At 36.8% G+C, this 14,707-nt stretch overlaps 2 protein-coding genes across 3 annotated transcripts in view; one reads left to right on the forward strand and one right to left on the reverse strand.

Moving 5' to 3' along the window:
- Positions 1-2,228, forward strand: part of LOC107041130 (alpha-catulin) — a 110,498-nt gene extending 108,270 nt beyond the window's left edge. For both annotated transcript variants that reach the window (XM_015261532.1, XM_015261533.1), the window contains exon 10: positions 186-2,228. In XM_015261532.1, coding sequence (XP_015117018.1) covers positions 186-335 — 150 coding nt within the window. In that variant the 3' untranslated portion in view covers positions 336-2,228. The remainder of the gene's footprint in view (positions 1-185) is intronic.
- Positions 2,229-5,773: 3,545 nt separating this feature from the next.
- Positions 5,774-14,707, reverse strand: part of LOC107041129 (protein O-mannosyl-transferase TMTC2) — a 253,634-nt gene continuing 244,700 nt past the window's right edge. The window contains exons 4-6 of the mRNA XM_015261531.2: positions 9,535-9,675; positions 9,372-9,456; positions 5,774-7,874 (exon numbers count right to left, since the gene is read on the reverse strand). Of these exons, the coding sequence (XP_015117017.1) occupies positions 7,543-7,874; positions 9,372-9,456; positions 9,535-9,675 (558 nt within the window). The 3' untranslated portion in view covers positions 5,774-7,542. The remainder of the gene's footprint in view (positions 7,875-9,371; positions 9,457-9,534; positions 9,676-14,707) is intronic.

Consider the following 14,707-nt stretch of genomic DNA (forward strand, 5'->3'; position numbering starts at 1 on the left):
CTCTCTCTCTCGCTCTCTCTCTCTCTCTCTCTCTCTCTCTCTCTCTGTCACTCACACCCACACACACGCACACACACACTTTTTTCTCTCTCCCTCACTCTTCGTCTGTCTCTCTGAAATTGCTGTTTTAATAATTCTCCAAACATTTGATGCCAACTAATACTCGAAACCCCTGAAATTTCTAGTACAATCTGGATTTCCGAGGTTTATCAGCTCGGGGACCTGGTGGTTCACCGTACAGGGGCGACGGTTCAGGGGCTGATGGAGATGGTACTGGGGTAGGTGCTGATGGCACCAAGAGTGGATCAGCACCCGGTAGCGATCCGTCTGTCTGACAGTTTGGGATGGCCAGAAGGGCCAAAGGAGATGCGCGTCGTACTCGTGTTTCATTTTTACTTTTTTAAATAGTAAAAATTGGGAAGTCCTTGAGTTTTTTCCCAGAACCATTTATTAATATTTCAAAGCCCAAAAGGATTGCTTGAAAATACAATAATCGTAAAGCATGCTAAAGATCGAAATCATGAGCAGGAATTACTTGAATTCCAGGGTTTTGAATATATTTAAAATTATTTTTGGAAGACTTTGGATTTCTGAAATGTTGAAAAATGAAATTTTGATTGAAAATGATTAAAAATAATGAAAATGTATGCAAGTACGAACCAGGGAAGCTTTCAAGGCTCGATGGGTACTATAAACTCAATTTCTAATGCGAAAAAAGAAAGAACGAAATATTTTTTTTTAATAAATTTATTAAGGATTACTATAGCATGGTTAGATTGGCTAGTTAGTTGACTTATTTTTAATTTCGTCTCGACGAGCAGGTGGGACTAGTGTAAATTAGTCCATGAACTTTTTTCTGAGAGCAATCGTCGGACCTAAGCTGTGTAGTTAGTCTGTATTTTTTAAATAAAATAAATCCGAAAAGAAATTATATTCAACGTAAAAAAATCAATTTCTACTTAACTTCAATTTGTGATAAATAAATTGGGAAGGGAAGTTTACAATTCGATGATAAAATGATCCTAAAATGAACAATTTCGTTGAAGAATAATTTTTCTGAGGGCAAAATGAAATAAATTCAGATAATAATGAATGACGAATCAATCACTGTCTGAAATACGTAATTTCATCATAAACAACTTTGATAAACATGAGTGTGTATACATAATGGAAAATAACTCCCCAAGAAAAGATGAAAAACCCTAGAATGAACAGATCAGATAATTCCTTTTTCAATGAATGCTATGTAAATTTTGATGTCTCTAGAATTTGTTCAATAAGCAAGTAACAGTAAACGTTTCATACAAAAAATGATAGTCTGAGCATCTTACGAGAATAAGCATAAAAATAACTCAATGAATATGAGAGAATTAATTCGTAAAAAAACAGTTAGTGGAAACGTTGAACATCAATGAAGTGCTCAAGAGATGTTCTTAGCAATTAGGATCTGTTCCACGTCTTTTTTTAATTTACGGAATCGGCCATGATAAATAGTGATTGAGTTTTAAATTCCAATATTGAGTAATTTAATTGAGTGAAATTTGTGGTGGAATGAAACATATGTTACTTAGCTTTTCTCGTGGGAACAAATTCAAAATCAAATTTATTCCGCGAATTTGTTCATATTTTCATCTTTAAACATTTGTAAAAAGAATAATTTATTTTTTTATTTTATTTCAGCACAAAATTAATTTTATTGAGCAAATAATTTGACGAAGCATCCATTAAATCGTGACTTCTTATACTTCAATCATAAGGGCTACAATAAATACGCACACTCGTAAATCAACCTAAAATACCAACAATTCTCCTTCTATTTTTATCTCTCGCTTAATGTGAATTGAACAAGTTTACTCTCATTAACACGAATGCCTCTCCCCAAATAACTTCAGCAATTGTCCCTCATATTTGCGCGTTATTTATCTTTATGAATGAATTTCCAGTGGTCTGTAAATACTTCCATAATTACAATCAGTTATCAACCCTTAATTATCCGCAGGTCTAATGCGGTGGTGATAATGTCACTGATAATATTATCTCCATTTTTATTCAGTAATTCTGCTATTCGTGACACGATCACTCGGGAGAACAATTTCAACTCTGTAGTTTTCGGTCCATTCGGTTTTTTTATTTAGAGGTAATCGATTTTCCAAGAGAATTCTTCCCGTCCAAATTTCAGCCAATAGAATTCCACTATTCGACTGTTATTTTATATAGTCGACACAATATTCAACTGACAATTTCTTCAATTCTGATTTTGACCAATCAGAGTGCAGTATTCGGGGTCACGTGATGCGTTTCACACTGATTATTTCCCCGGCTGCAGGGAAATTATCGGACTGATGATTTCCCTGTAGCCTGTCAATTGTTTTCTACGAATTTGACAGATATTCCTCACATTTTGGTGAAATGTGTCCCGTAACCCCGAACACTGCACCCTGAGCGGCCAGAATCAGAATTGAAGAAATTCTCCGCCGAATAAAAATCGGATATTTCCCTCAAGTTTTCCTGCATATCAACGATCGGGATCAGTTTTGCAGTAAAATCCCTCGCGCTGCGCGTTCGGGATTTTAATCTGCAAAACTGATGCCTCTCATTGCTATGCAACGAAACATTCGGGAAATATCCGATAATTTTGAAGGTCTTGGAGTATTATAGCTGATTATTTTTCTCACTCGGATTTCAACCAATCAAAGCGCAGTATTTGACGCTGTCAAACAGTTTTATTTCGGGAATTTTTCTCATCCAAATGTCAGCCAATAGAATTACACTATTCGACTGTTATTTCATATGGTCAACACGGTGTTCAGCTGATAATTTTTGATAATTCAACTGGTAATTTTTCATGTTGACTATATTTGTGGAAAACAAAAGATTCCGTGGTCGAGTGAACCCCTGGTTGGAACTGTCAGATAGATTTTGTCTCATAGTGCAATTCTTTTGGCCGACATTTGGATGGGAAAATTCCCTCCCGAATACTACTCGAGCTTCAAAATTAATCGAGTAATTCCCTCAAGGTTCCCTGCACACAAACGAAGTCGTCAAGTTTTTCAGGAAAAATCGGATCAGGAAAACTCGTGCGTCGCGCTCGTGATTTTTTAACCTGAAAAACTTGACTCCTTCGTTTGTTTGCAATGAACCTATCGGAAATTGCTCGATAATTTTGAAGCTCTCGTTATTACTTGTGGAAATTTCCAAAAAATTTCCGACGGAAATTTATAGTAGCTTTTCAAATGTTTCTCATCTTTCAACGCATTTCACGTTTAATATTCTGTGTGACAGATAAACAAAAAAGTAGGTTGTAAATGTATGGCTGTGTAAATGTATCCGGATGTTCACTGCACTCTGCTTGGCCGAAATGCGAGTGGAAAAATAACCCGTCAAATACCACTCGTACTTGAAAATTAATCGGAAATTTTCCTCAAGCTTCTCTGCCTAGGACCGAGATGTCAAATTTCGCAGAATAATCCCTGCGAATTTTAAACCTGCAAAATTTGACACAATCGTTTCTAGGCAACGAAGCTATCGGAAAATATCCGATAATTTTGAAGCACTAGTGCATATATATATGAAAAACAAAAGATTTCCTGGTCGAGTGAGCCCCTCATTGGAACTGACTGGTGAATTTTGTCTCAGAGTGCAATTCTCTTGGGCGGAATTTGGATGGAAATATTCTCTTCCGAACACCACTCGAGCTTCAAAATTAATCACGTATTTCCCTAAAAGTCCCCTGCATTCAAACGAACTCGTCAAGTTTTTCAGGAAAAATCCAGTGTGTAGAGTAAATTCTAAATAACACAGTGACCAATCCCCGCGGAGAGAACCAAGTCGCTGGATCGTGTTGGTGACCAGACTAGAGTTAACCTGAAACACTTGACTTTTTCCTTTGTGCTTAACGAACCTATCGAAAAATAAGTTGTAATTTTACAGCTCTTGTAGTATTACATACAATAATCATTTGGGTTTAACTGAATAATAATGATTATCAATAATAAATTAATTGTCAACACCAGTATTATCTCAAAATACACTATTATAATTATCATTATTCGTACTTAGCCGTCCACATCTGGATCAGAACAACCACAATTTATGAATTTTGCTTCGAGGCAATCACAATTACTCACACTTCAAACACTTAAATTTAATCATCTATTAAATAATTTTCTCGTATTCAAAGTTAATCTTTGATCAACAATCTACAAAGTGCATTTATAAAACTTTCATTTACACCGAATGGGAATGACTGAAGGACTGAAACACTAGAAAACTATACAATCTGATTAATCGAATTCGTAGAAATGATTGAAGAATTTACAGCGGATTTATGGCATTCCATAAAGAAAAATGTTTTTCAATTTCAGACAAACTAAAACTTAATACTTGAATTTTTTTATCTTTATTTAAGGTCGGGGTGGATTATCTTCCGAACGTGATCTTGATTGTTTTTTTTCTTTTCATAATCTGAAACGATCTCCAATTGCTATTCAGTTTTACATAGTCCTGGAGTCTCCAAAAACTGTGATTGTACAATCAAAAAAATATTGAAAAAAGATCTGAACATTTTCAAAACTGTTTTTGAATAATATTCGAAAATAAACCCAATAGGCAGGAAATTTCAAATTAATAATTTGATTTATCTAATGGCTGTTAGGTCGTCATTTGTCACAGCAGACAATGGCTGTCAAATCGTTAGTTACCATGATAAATTATCCATTCACTATTAGAGTCATTTCCTCTCTATCGGACTTATGTCTTAATCTTTATTAAACCGCTCTTTGAAAATGTTCAGTTGTTTTTTCTACTTTCTTTGATTGTATAATCATAATTTTTACGGACTTCTGTGTGATGTAAAATTCAATGGAAATTGTGATATATTTTACATTATGAAGATGGAAAAACAATTGAGAGAGCGGTTGAAAGACAATTCCCCCGGGCCTTAACGATGAAAATTGAGAGATGAAATTGTATCTGTAAATTTCAGTAAAATTTTTACAACAATTCTGTGAAAGTGGAGGTAGCATTTAAATCCACATGGAAGAAAAAATTATGAGAAAAATAGAGTAAAAGTACCTCAATAGAGTGCAATATTTTTTCGTCTGATTTTTTTTCTCTGAATTAAATTACAAATTTGTTTTCGAAGACTAATTATAAGTAATTAAAACCACTCACTCATATTGAATTCAATATTTGCAAAGATCGAAAGAAATGCGAAGCCTATTTCGATTTCATATTTAATAATTGTTATCTAAATGAGTACTGTTAGTTACGTCGATCAGCCCATAATGAAAAATGGTGCGAAAGTAATACCTTTAAATTATTTTTACATATCCCAGTGGAAGTATTTAAGGGTCCTTTCTCTTTAGTTGCTCATTAGATCGATTTACTTAACCATTTGGTGGTGATCTTTCATTGTACAGTTCGCAGTGAAAATAAAAGACGAAACAATTTGATGATTCAATTTTTTAATTGAAAGAAGTAAAAACATTGATACTTGATTAATTAATTCAATTATTTCTCATTGCTAAAGACCAAACAATTATTTACCTCCAATGAAATAACTTAGTAAACAGAAAAAACAATGAAATTGTTGCTTTTTTCAATTGATAAAAAAATTAATTATTAATCCCGCGTCTCTGTACATATTATACGGCCTAAAGTTGACGTAATTCTGTGTCCAACCTACTACTCACTCATCAACCAAGAAAAAGAAAATTCTTAAAAATCGATGAAAAATAAAAAACAATTGAATGTTGAATATTTTCGAGGGGAACTAGGAGAGAGTTGGGTGATGTCGATCAGGATAAATAACAACACATGTCGTAATCTGTACAATTTTTTCTGTAGCTTTTAATATTAAAGAACAAAAGAGAATTCTTTGTTTCTCGGGAATCAAGGCACGCACACGTAATCACTAAACCAGAGCTTTACATGAATTTCATTTGAATGTGCCTTGGAAGAGGTAGTAAAAGAAAAGTAATAATTCCACAAAAGAAGCAATAAAAATTCCTAGTACCTAGTTATATTTCCTGTTAATTCGACAGAATCAACTCTTTTCTATCGATACATTACAATTTGTGAATATAACAATCTGTCTGAAAGACGTGACACGATTTCATTTCGTTGATGAATTGAATGAAAAATTCCATGTTATCTCTGTGGAATCTTCGAATTATACAAAGTAAATGTGTAAGAATGCAATTTGGTTCCATCTTGTATCAAAGCTCAGGATAAAAAAATGAATACAAGAAACAAATTTTCTTCCAACAAACATGTTTTGGAATGAAAAATTCGTCGTGGTATGTACATCTGTAATATTAAGATACCATTACTTACAAAGAAATTTTGACTGTCCTAAAATGTAGCGAAGAGAGTCCCCTTCACCTCTCACAATAATTTGTCACAAATTCCGATCTCTTCACTCCATTAAATGACAAACTTCATTAGCGCCTAAATGAGTTTCAGAAAAATGCGAAAGAAGCATAAACTAAAATTATAATTCCAAAATATTTAGATGATAGATTAGATATTTGCCAAAATCTGAAAAAAACTTGGCTCATCTAATTCAGCTTAAGCCCATTTAATATTAAATCAAACAAAAAGAAAACATACCAAACACCAATGAAAAAGTAAAACGCAAATGCTATAAAAGCTAATCGATAAGATCTCTACATCTTCTTTAAATTTCTTTGCCATTACGTAAAAACCCGAACGAATATAAAAATTCATTTAAAATTACTCAAGTACTTTGCACAAATGGCAAATAAATATGTTGAATATTAATTCCACTTTTAGCACCGGTATAAAAATGTATTATTGTCAGTTAAAAGCCATAATTTAAAAATTATCATGGGATTGTCTAACAGCAACTATTTTTTCCATAATTTATCGTCTATTAGCTGAATACTTTAACAGTTACATTAACCATAACCAAACTCCCATAAGTAACAAAATATTCAAAATATCCAATGAGTAACCCACCTAAAATACAAAGGAATAATTATTTTTTAAACAACAAAGAATAAAGAATTTCAATGTTTCAGTATTCTCCACAATTTATGACAGTTTTATAACAAGAAATGAAGAAATGTAAGAAAAGAAAGAATAAACACTTGTTATTGTAAACAACTGAATGCACAACCTTTTAATTCAACAATTATTCAGCATGATGACGTAGTCCTTTAGCAGCGAAAAATTGATAAAATAATTGCCCGACAATGTCTTCTCCTCAAACATCACACGATTATCAATAATTAATCATGAAAACAAACACACATGATCATAGAGAAAAATAAACTAAGCTTTATTCATTTACATGTATCATAGCAGGCAGTATGAATGAGTTGAACGCCATTGATTCATGATTTTACGCACGTACATGATTATTATTGAATAGTAGTCGAACCATTTGTCAAATAAATACCAGGAAGAGAAGTTGCGATTAAATTTTGGTTCAGTAAAATAAATCGGATCAGTAGCGTTTTGCCTCCCTTCCGAAATATGAGGTTTTATGAAGGGGGACAGGGGATCCCCCACCGAGGGTCACGTTATAAGCGCCATTAATTTGTAGAGATTTGTAATTGTCGTTGGATCATTTGGCTGTAGACGTAGTGCTTTGCGATATGCAGCTGCTGCTTGACGATATTTTCCGTTTATGTGGAGTATTGCCCCGAGATTTGTGTGACTCGTTGCTTCATTGGGCTTTAGGCTTGCTGCATGCTTGTACCACGTCTCAGACTCGTCATGACGGCCGGCATGACGAAGGGCTGATGCTGCTGCCACTGATAATTCGTAGTCTGAACGGGCTAGTTCAGCTGCTTTCAGCTGTTCACGGGCGGCCTCGGCGAACCGATTTTGAGATGATAAAAACATTCCTGAAATTGGAATTTGAGAGTGCAGATTTTCACTGTGGGATGATTTTTTTTTAATTTTATTAGATTTGAGGAGCGTTTCATATTAAAGAACAAGAAAAATTAATTGTTTCTGAGGAATCGAGGCACATGCACGCGTAATCGTCAAATGAGCGCTTTACAAGGATTTCATTTGGATGTGCCTTTGAAGAGGTAGTTAGTAAAGTAATAATTCCACAAAAAAGTAACTCAATGTTAATTCGACAGTCAATTTTTTTTTATCGATAAGATACAAATTTTGAACATAACAAACTATCTAAAAGACGTGATATAATCTCATTTCGTTGAGGAATAGAAAACTAAATGTTATGTCAGTGGAACACTCGAATTGTACAAAGTACATGTATAAGAATGCAATTTGGTTCTATCTTGTACCAAAGCGCAGGTTTTTTTTAATGAATAGGAGAAACAAATTTTTTCTCAATAATCAGGGCTAGTTCAGCAGATTATTCTCATGATTTTGAGGGGTTTTCTTCAGTTTTGAACTCAACTTCATATAAATTCAGATGTTTTGTTTCAGTTCAGATTTTCAAATCCTTGGTAAGATATATTGGCTATGATTGTTTTGTTTTTGGTGCATTTGACATGAAGGATATTGTGGGTTATATCAAGTGTTTTTTATTAATTTTAGCGTATGGCTCTAGTATCTGTGATCTTTCCGGATTCAATATGGAGGGATTAATTGCGTCAGGATTGAATATAATCGGAAATTAATTTGTCCGACATGCTGATGTTCTGTTAAATAATTTAATCTGTATAATGTTGATCTGGAATTTCTAGTTGTTTCGTGAACTTAATGGCTTGAGATATTGATCATGTTATTTTCAATTCTCAATAAGAGAAATTTGATATTGGATTTATGTTCTAAGACGTAAGTGGGGTTTTCTTAAATTTTAGGTTCTGATTCAATTTGTATTGAAGATTGATCTCACATCATATCAATTCTAATGATTTAAAAACAAAAACTGTGAGTCGAAGTGAATTACATCTGCCAACATTTTCATCAGCAAACGTTTCCCTACATTTTTTTACAACTTAGTCTTAGGCTTGCAGTTCCATCATTTTTGATCATTTTGGATTGAATATAAAAAGATTGAATTACAGAGCAAAAATGAATATGTCAAATCGTACGCATGAATAATTTCAGAATTTCTTCCTGATTTTCCCTCTCCAATCTAACAACTCTAATTAACGAAAATGGACGGTGAAATTGCATTACATGACCCATTTCCATCGGCTAAAAATGAGACGAGTCCTCTTCAACGCCGATTCTCATATGACAAAGGAGAAGCAATATTGAAAACAAAGTTCCTATCAGAGAATATCAAATTTCCCCGAAGCAATTGAAAACCACTCGACCAATTAAATCAGAGGAAGACACTGTATAATGAATTGGAAAGATGTCACCGGAATAGCGTCAACTATAACAAAAACGATCGTAGAAAAATTATGAAATATTACCGTAGCGATAGTGCACATTTGGGTCATCGGGGGCGAGTCTTGTAGCTTTGACGAACCACCGTTCAGCCTCCAGCACACGACTCGACTGCAAAAACAATGATATACCGTTACACATTGACACTTGATATCCATTTTTATGATGCCTCAAAAGGAGGTAACATACATTACGGGCAAGTAACTCTCCATAAGTAATGTGAGCTGGAATATAGTTGGGTTCTCTGACGAGACAAGCTTGGAACCATCTCTCCGCCTCGGCGTACTGCTGCATCTTTGACAAGGTCTCGCCTAGCAAATTATAGACTGCCTAGAAATGTAGATATTTACTTATTAGGTGATTTCGTGAGTTTGAGTCGGAGGAGTTCTGAAAATATACTGTTGTAATATAGATTTATTTTTACTTCCGGATCTATCAGTCACTTAATTTTAAGGTTTTGATTAATTTTCGACTTTTTCTACTGCAAAAAAATAATTAATTCCCCTGGACTCCGCGTCATTATAGTATATTAAAGTACAGGGGCACAAATTTCATTTTCGATGAATATGAAGTTTACAGGCCGACCCGAAGGCGAGGTTTGTACTCACATTGTTTGAAAACGAGGGATCTATTTAGTACATTTCGACACTAGGCGACTAGGCCGTGAGGAAATTTTCTGGCGAATATGAGGTTACAGGGCTAGCCGAAAGCGAGTTCTGTAATCATATGAGATAGAAAAGTTCCCACGGCCATGTGTCGAATAATATTTTTTGTCATTAGGCCCGAAAACTGCGATTTAACCGAGCGAAGCGAAATTAGTACATTTCGACCCTAGGCCGTGAGGAACTTTTTTGTTATTCCGGCTGTAAGGCAGCGTTTCACGGACGCTCTGCTTCGCTCCGCGTTCGTAAATCTCTGCCTACGGCCATCATGATAAAAAATATTGATCGTCATATGGCCAAAAAAAAAATTTCTGGCGAATATGATTGCAGCCCTCGCCTTCGGCTCGTGCTGCAATAGTATATTTCGTCATACGGCCAAAAAAACTTCGCCTTCCCTCACCTTCGGCTCGTGCTGCAATAGTATATTTCGTCATTAGGCCGAAAAAACTTGACGAATTTGTCTTAAATTTGTCCCTCCCCTTAGGCTCGTGCTGCAAACCTCATATTCGCCAGAAAAGCTTTTTTTATTGTCATTGGAGATTCATTGAAAAAATTTCATCACTACAATATATATTTTTTTCATTAATTGCGAATGAACAATATCCAGGAGATCCAGCTGCTGATAGAAGCCATATAATCAATGCAATTTTCAGGAAAGAAAAGCATTAAAATATTTAATAAAGTTATCCGAAGATAATGAATTTTTCGGACATTCCCTTCGTTCCTCGCGTGAAAAATGGTATACCATGTTACCATGATGGGCATCATGGTACATGGTATCGGAGCCAGTTTCATGGTATAGATACCATGATAATGGTATGGTTGGCAACGCTGACTAGGCCGCGAGGAAATTTTCTGGCGAATATGAGGTTACAGGGCTAGCCGAAAGCGAGTTCTGTAATCATATGAGGTAGAAAAGTTCCCACGGCCATGTGTCGAATAATATTTTTTGTCATTAGGCCCGAAAACCGCGATTTAACCGAGCGAAGCGAAATTAGTACATTTCGACCCTAGGCCGTGAGGAACTTTTTTGTCATTCCGGCCGTAAGGCAGCGTTTCACGGACGCTCCGCTTCGCTCCGCGTTCGTAAATCTCTGCCTACGGCCATCATGATAAAAAATATTGATCGTCTTACGGCCAAAAAAAAATTTTCTGATGAATATGATTGCAGCCCTCGCCTTCGGCTCGTGCTGCAATAGTATATTTCGTCATACGGGCAAAAAAACTTCGCCTTCCCTCACCTTCGGCTCGTGCTGCAATAGTATATTTCGTCATTAGGCCGAAAAAAACTTGACGAATTTGTCTTAAATTTGTCCCTCCCCTTCGGCTCGTGCTGCAAACCTCATATTCGCCAGAAAAATTTTTTTTGGCCGTATAACGTACAATATTTTTTGTGAAACGCTGCCTTACGGGCGGAACACAAAAAAATATTTTATGTCACATAGTGCAGAAGTTGAGTTTCAAGCACGCTGCGCGAACCGCAGGATGCGTTTTTAACCAGTCAGGACTCGCGTCAGTATGCGTTTCTAACCCGTCAGCGCTCGCGCTATAGGACTTTCTCTTGCAAAAATTTTCAGGGCATAGGGAACATACTCAAAAAATTAAGATTTTGAGATGATCTTATCATATCTTTGGCGGTGTAAAGTTAACGGTCTAACAGACCGCGGGATATGGTAAACGTGCGTTTTCGGAGGGGTTCGATGCAAAGATTAATCTATGAACAGTTGGTGCTAATTATTATTTTCAATGAATTCCCTCAGGTAATAAATTAGAAGAAACATTGATGGTTTCATGGATTTATCGGAGCAAAAAAGACAAAAACGTTTTGTATCGATTGGAACCGATGAAATAGGAAGCTAGTGGACGTTCGAAATTTTTGTTCTTACATTTATCAACAGTTCGACACTAAAAGTTTTGATAGCGGTCCCACAGACCGACAGTTCGGTGTAAAGGTTAAGTGAAATAAATCCTCAAAAAAAAAAATTCAACGTCAAAGAGAATTAATTTCTGTTGAACTTCGAACTGTGATGAATAAAGTACAAAGGAAAGTGGAAAATTTGATAAGAAAATTATTTTATTTTTTAAATGAATTTTTTACTTCATTGAATGTAAACAAGTGAAAAATTGCTCTTGTAATATGTATTGTGTAGTATAATTATTTTTACTAATAAATTAGCAATAGGCTGCAAAATGGTTATTTTGCACATCATTTCCTTCTACCATGTTGTGGCGGAATTTTCGAGAATTCCGCCACCTGTACACAACTTAGTCGTAGAATTAAGTAAATCGTAAGAGTGAGTAGGTAAGTGTGAATTTATTTCGATCTTTTCGGACAGAGAGTTGCGATTCCTTTAACCCCAAAGTTAGCACCCCTACCGAAGGGCGATGCAACACCCCTTTTAGCTCCAGCTCGTAGAAACCGGTCTCCAAGAACATCAGGAAGGGCCTCGCGGGGAAAACAACGTTCGATTTCTATAAATAATCAAATTCACGTGTCGATACACATTAAAAACGAGTAAAAAGTAAAATCTCCGGTTCAAGTAATATTAAAGTTTTTGTTCTCTTTTAGTTTCAGTTATCTTTCTGGTTTACTTCGGATTTTAGGGGATAAATTTTCGGTTTTATGGTTGAGGGAAAATTTACAGTAATTGTATTTTCCTAGTTATATTTTTGTATTTTGAAATCTCGCGAATCCTGAGAGGGACGACGATCCACCGCGGTTCAGAGCCGATACACCGAGCTTCCCGGTGAGATCTCGCTGATCTCGTTGAGTGCGGCTGCTGATCACAGAGGTTGAGGTGAAATACTCACGCTCCCTGGCTAAGGCATTTCGTGGAGTCGTTGGAATCACCAGTGCAGCTGGAAGGCCATGTGGATGAACATAGCCCACTCGTCTGCATGGATCGCCATGGGCTATTCTCTCTTTAGATTTGTTCACGGTGACTCCAGGATGACTTCCGGGAGAGTGACAGCAGCGAAAAGTGCACTCACTCAGGGGAGAAGGGCACTCGCGAGGAGAAAAGGCGAACAACTGCCTTAATTCCCCCTTTCCGAACCTCCAGATAGCTATGGTTCAGCCACTATGGACAAAACCCCTTGGGTTAATTCATAAAAGAAATAATTAGCGGCGGAATGCCTAAAATAAGTCTAAAACCCATTTGAATCAAAATCCCCGCGTGCTCGGTTACATGAGCCCGCCCCAGCGGCAGCTAGACGGCGTGCCAGTCGCGCCACCCAGCTGAGAACCTCCGCCGGTTAGACGCAGTTTACGAGAGAGTTGGACCCGAGCAACCACTGCGATAACATCCCCGAGAATATTGACAGCGATCGAAAGAGTTGGTAGAGACCATCGCCGAGGGCCCACACGAGGAACATGGTAAGTACATTTTCATTCACCATGTGCACTCTCTCCCGAGGAGGGAAATGCATTTATTCCCAGTGTGCCGAGTGATGACCTCCGGGAAAAGTGCACCGGCGTTCACAAGAGTGACGCCGAGATGCATTCCCAACCTCCAAAACTCCTCTGAGCGGGTGGATAAATGCACCACTGAGTGTATAAAACCCTCGTTCAGCTCTCCAGACCTCTCCCGAGTGATAGNCTGCCATGGCGCCATTGTGCCCTCTCCGTTAACCAAGAGGTCTTGTTACGTAGAGGGGAATGTCCAGTGCCAATTTTAGTTGGCGAAAGTGGATAAAACATGCCTACAAGTGCACACATGCTCCTCACGTGCCGTGGGTGACGCTGTCGTGTACATGGCGGTTTATTCTCTTTCTAAAGCGAATTGGAGCCTCAAATGAGTGCTCTTCTAGCTCAGTAAGGTGCCCCAAAGGTTTTAGATTATTAATTTAGGGTTTCTCCAGAAATTTTCCTGTGACGCCACAACGCTCTTGATGGCGGACGGACTCGAATATGGGGCAAAATGGTACTCTTAAGTGACATTTGCATATTAGAGTCCCTCGCCCATTAATTGTCAGTTATTGTTATGAGGAGATTCGCCGAGATCATCGCTTTGGAATTAACGCCGCCTCCAGATCCTCCAGCACTCCGGTTTCTGGACGATGCGGAGAGATCGTTGGCCTGGACTCGTCGGACCCTCCATTCCTGTCGCAATAACCTCTCTCTCAAGGTCAATTCACGTACTCTCACTCTCGGGAATTTAATCGAATTTAATTTTGTTAAATTTAATTGAAATTAATTTAATTTATTTATGAAGAATAGAAATTCTATTGGAGTTGAAGTATTATTGAGAAATTGAATAAATCGCGGAGTAAATTTAAAAGTAATTCTCTCATCCCCTATTTAATTAACTTTCTGATTCTTCCTTTTGATTTTTCTGTATCTTTTGGTAAATTCGCGACATCCTTCCTAAGACCGAGCGACCGATCCTAAGAGAATTAGAATTTAGAGAGAAAAAATTTCCGCTTCACCCAGCCGGGAATCGAACCCGGGTCTCCCAGATACGCGCCGGGCACTCTTACCGACTAAGCTACCGGGAACCACAGAAATTCACTCTCAAATTCACCTCAAACACCGCCTAACCTCCTTTAGGCATTAAAGAATTCTAAGAGAATTAGAATTTAGAGAGAAAAAATTTCCGCTTCACCCAGCCGGGAATCGATTGGCGAATGCGGGAGGTTAGGCCGGGTTAGGTTCCCGGGTCAGGAAAATATAATGATATAAATTCACTCTCAAATTCACC

This window comes from Diachasma alloeum, unplaced genomic scaffold (genome assembly GCF_001412515.2).
Source record: "Diachasma alloeum isolate Michigan unplaced genomic scaffold, Dall2.0 Dall_scaffold_00355, whole genome shotgun sequence".
Classification (NCBI taxonomy): Eukaryota; Metazoa; Arthropoda; class Insecta; order Hymenoptera; family Braconidae; genus Diachasma; species Diachasma alloeum.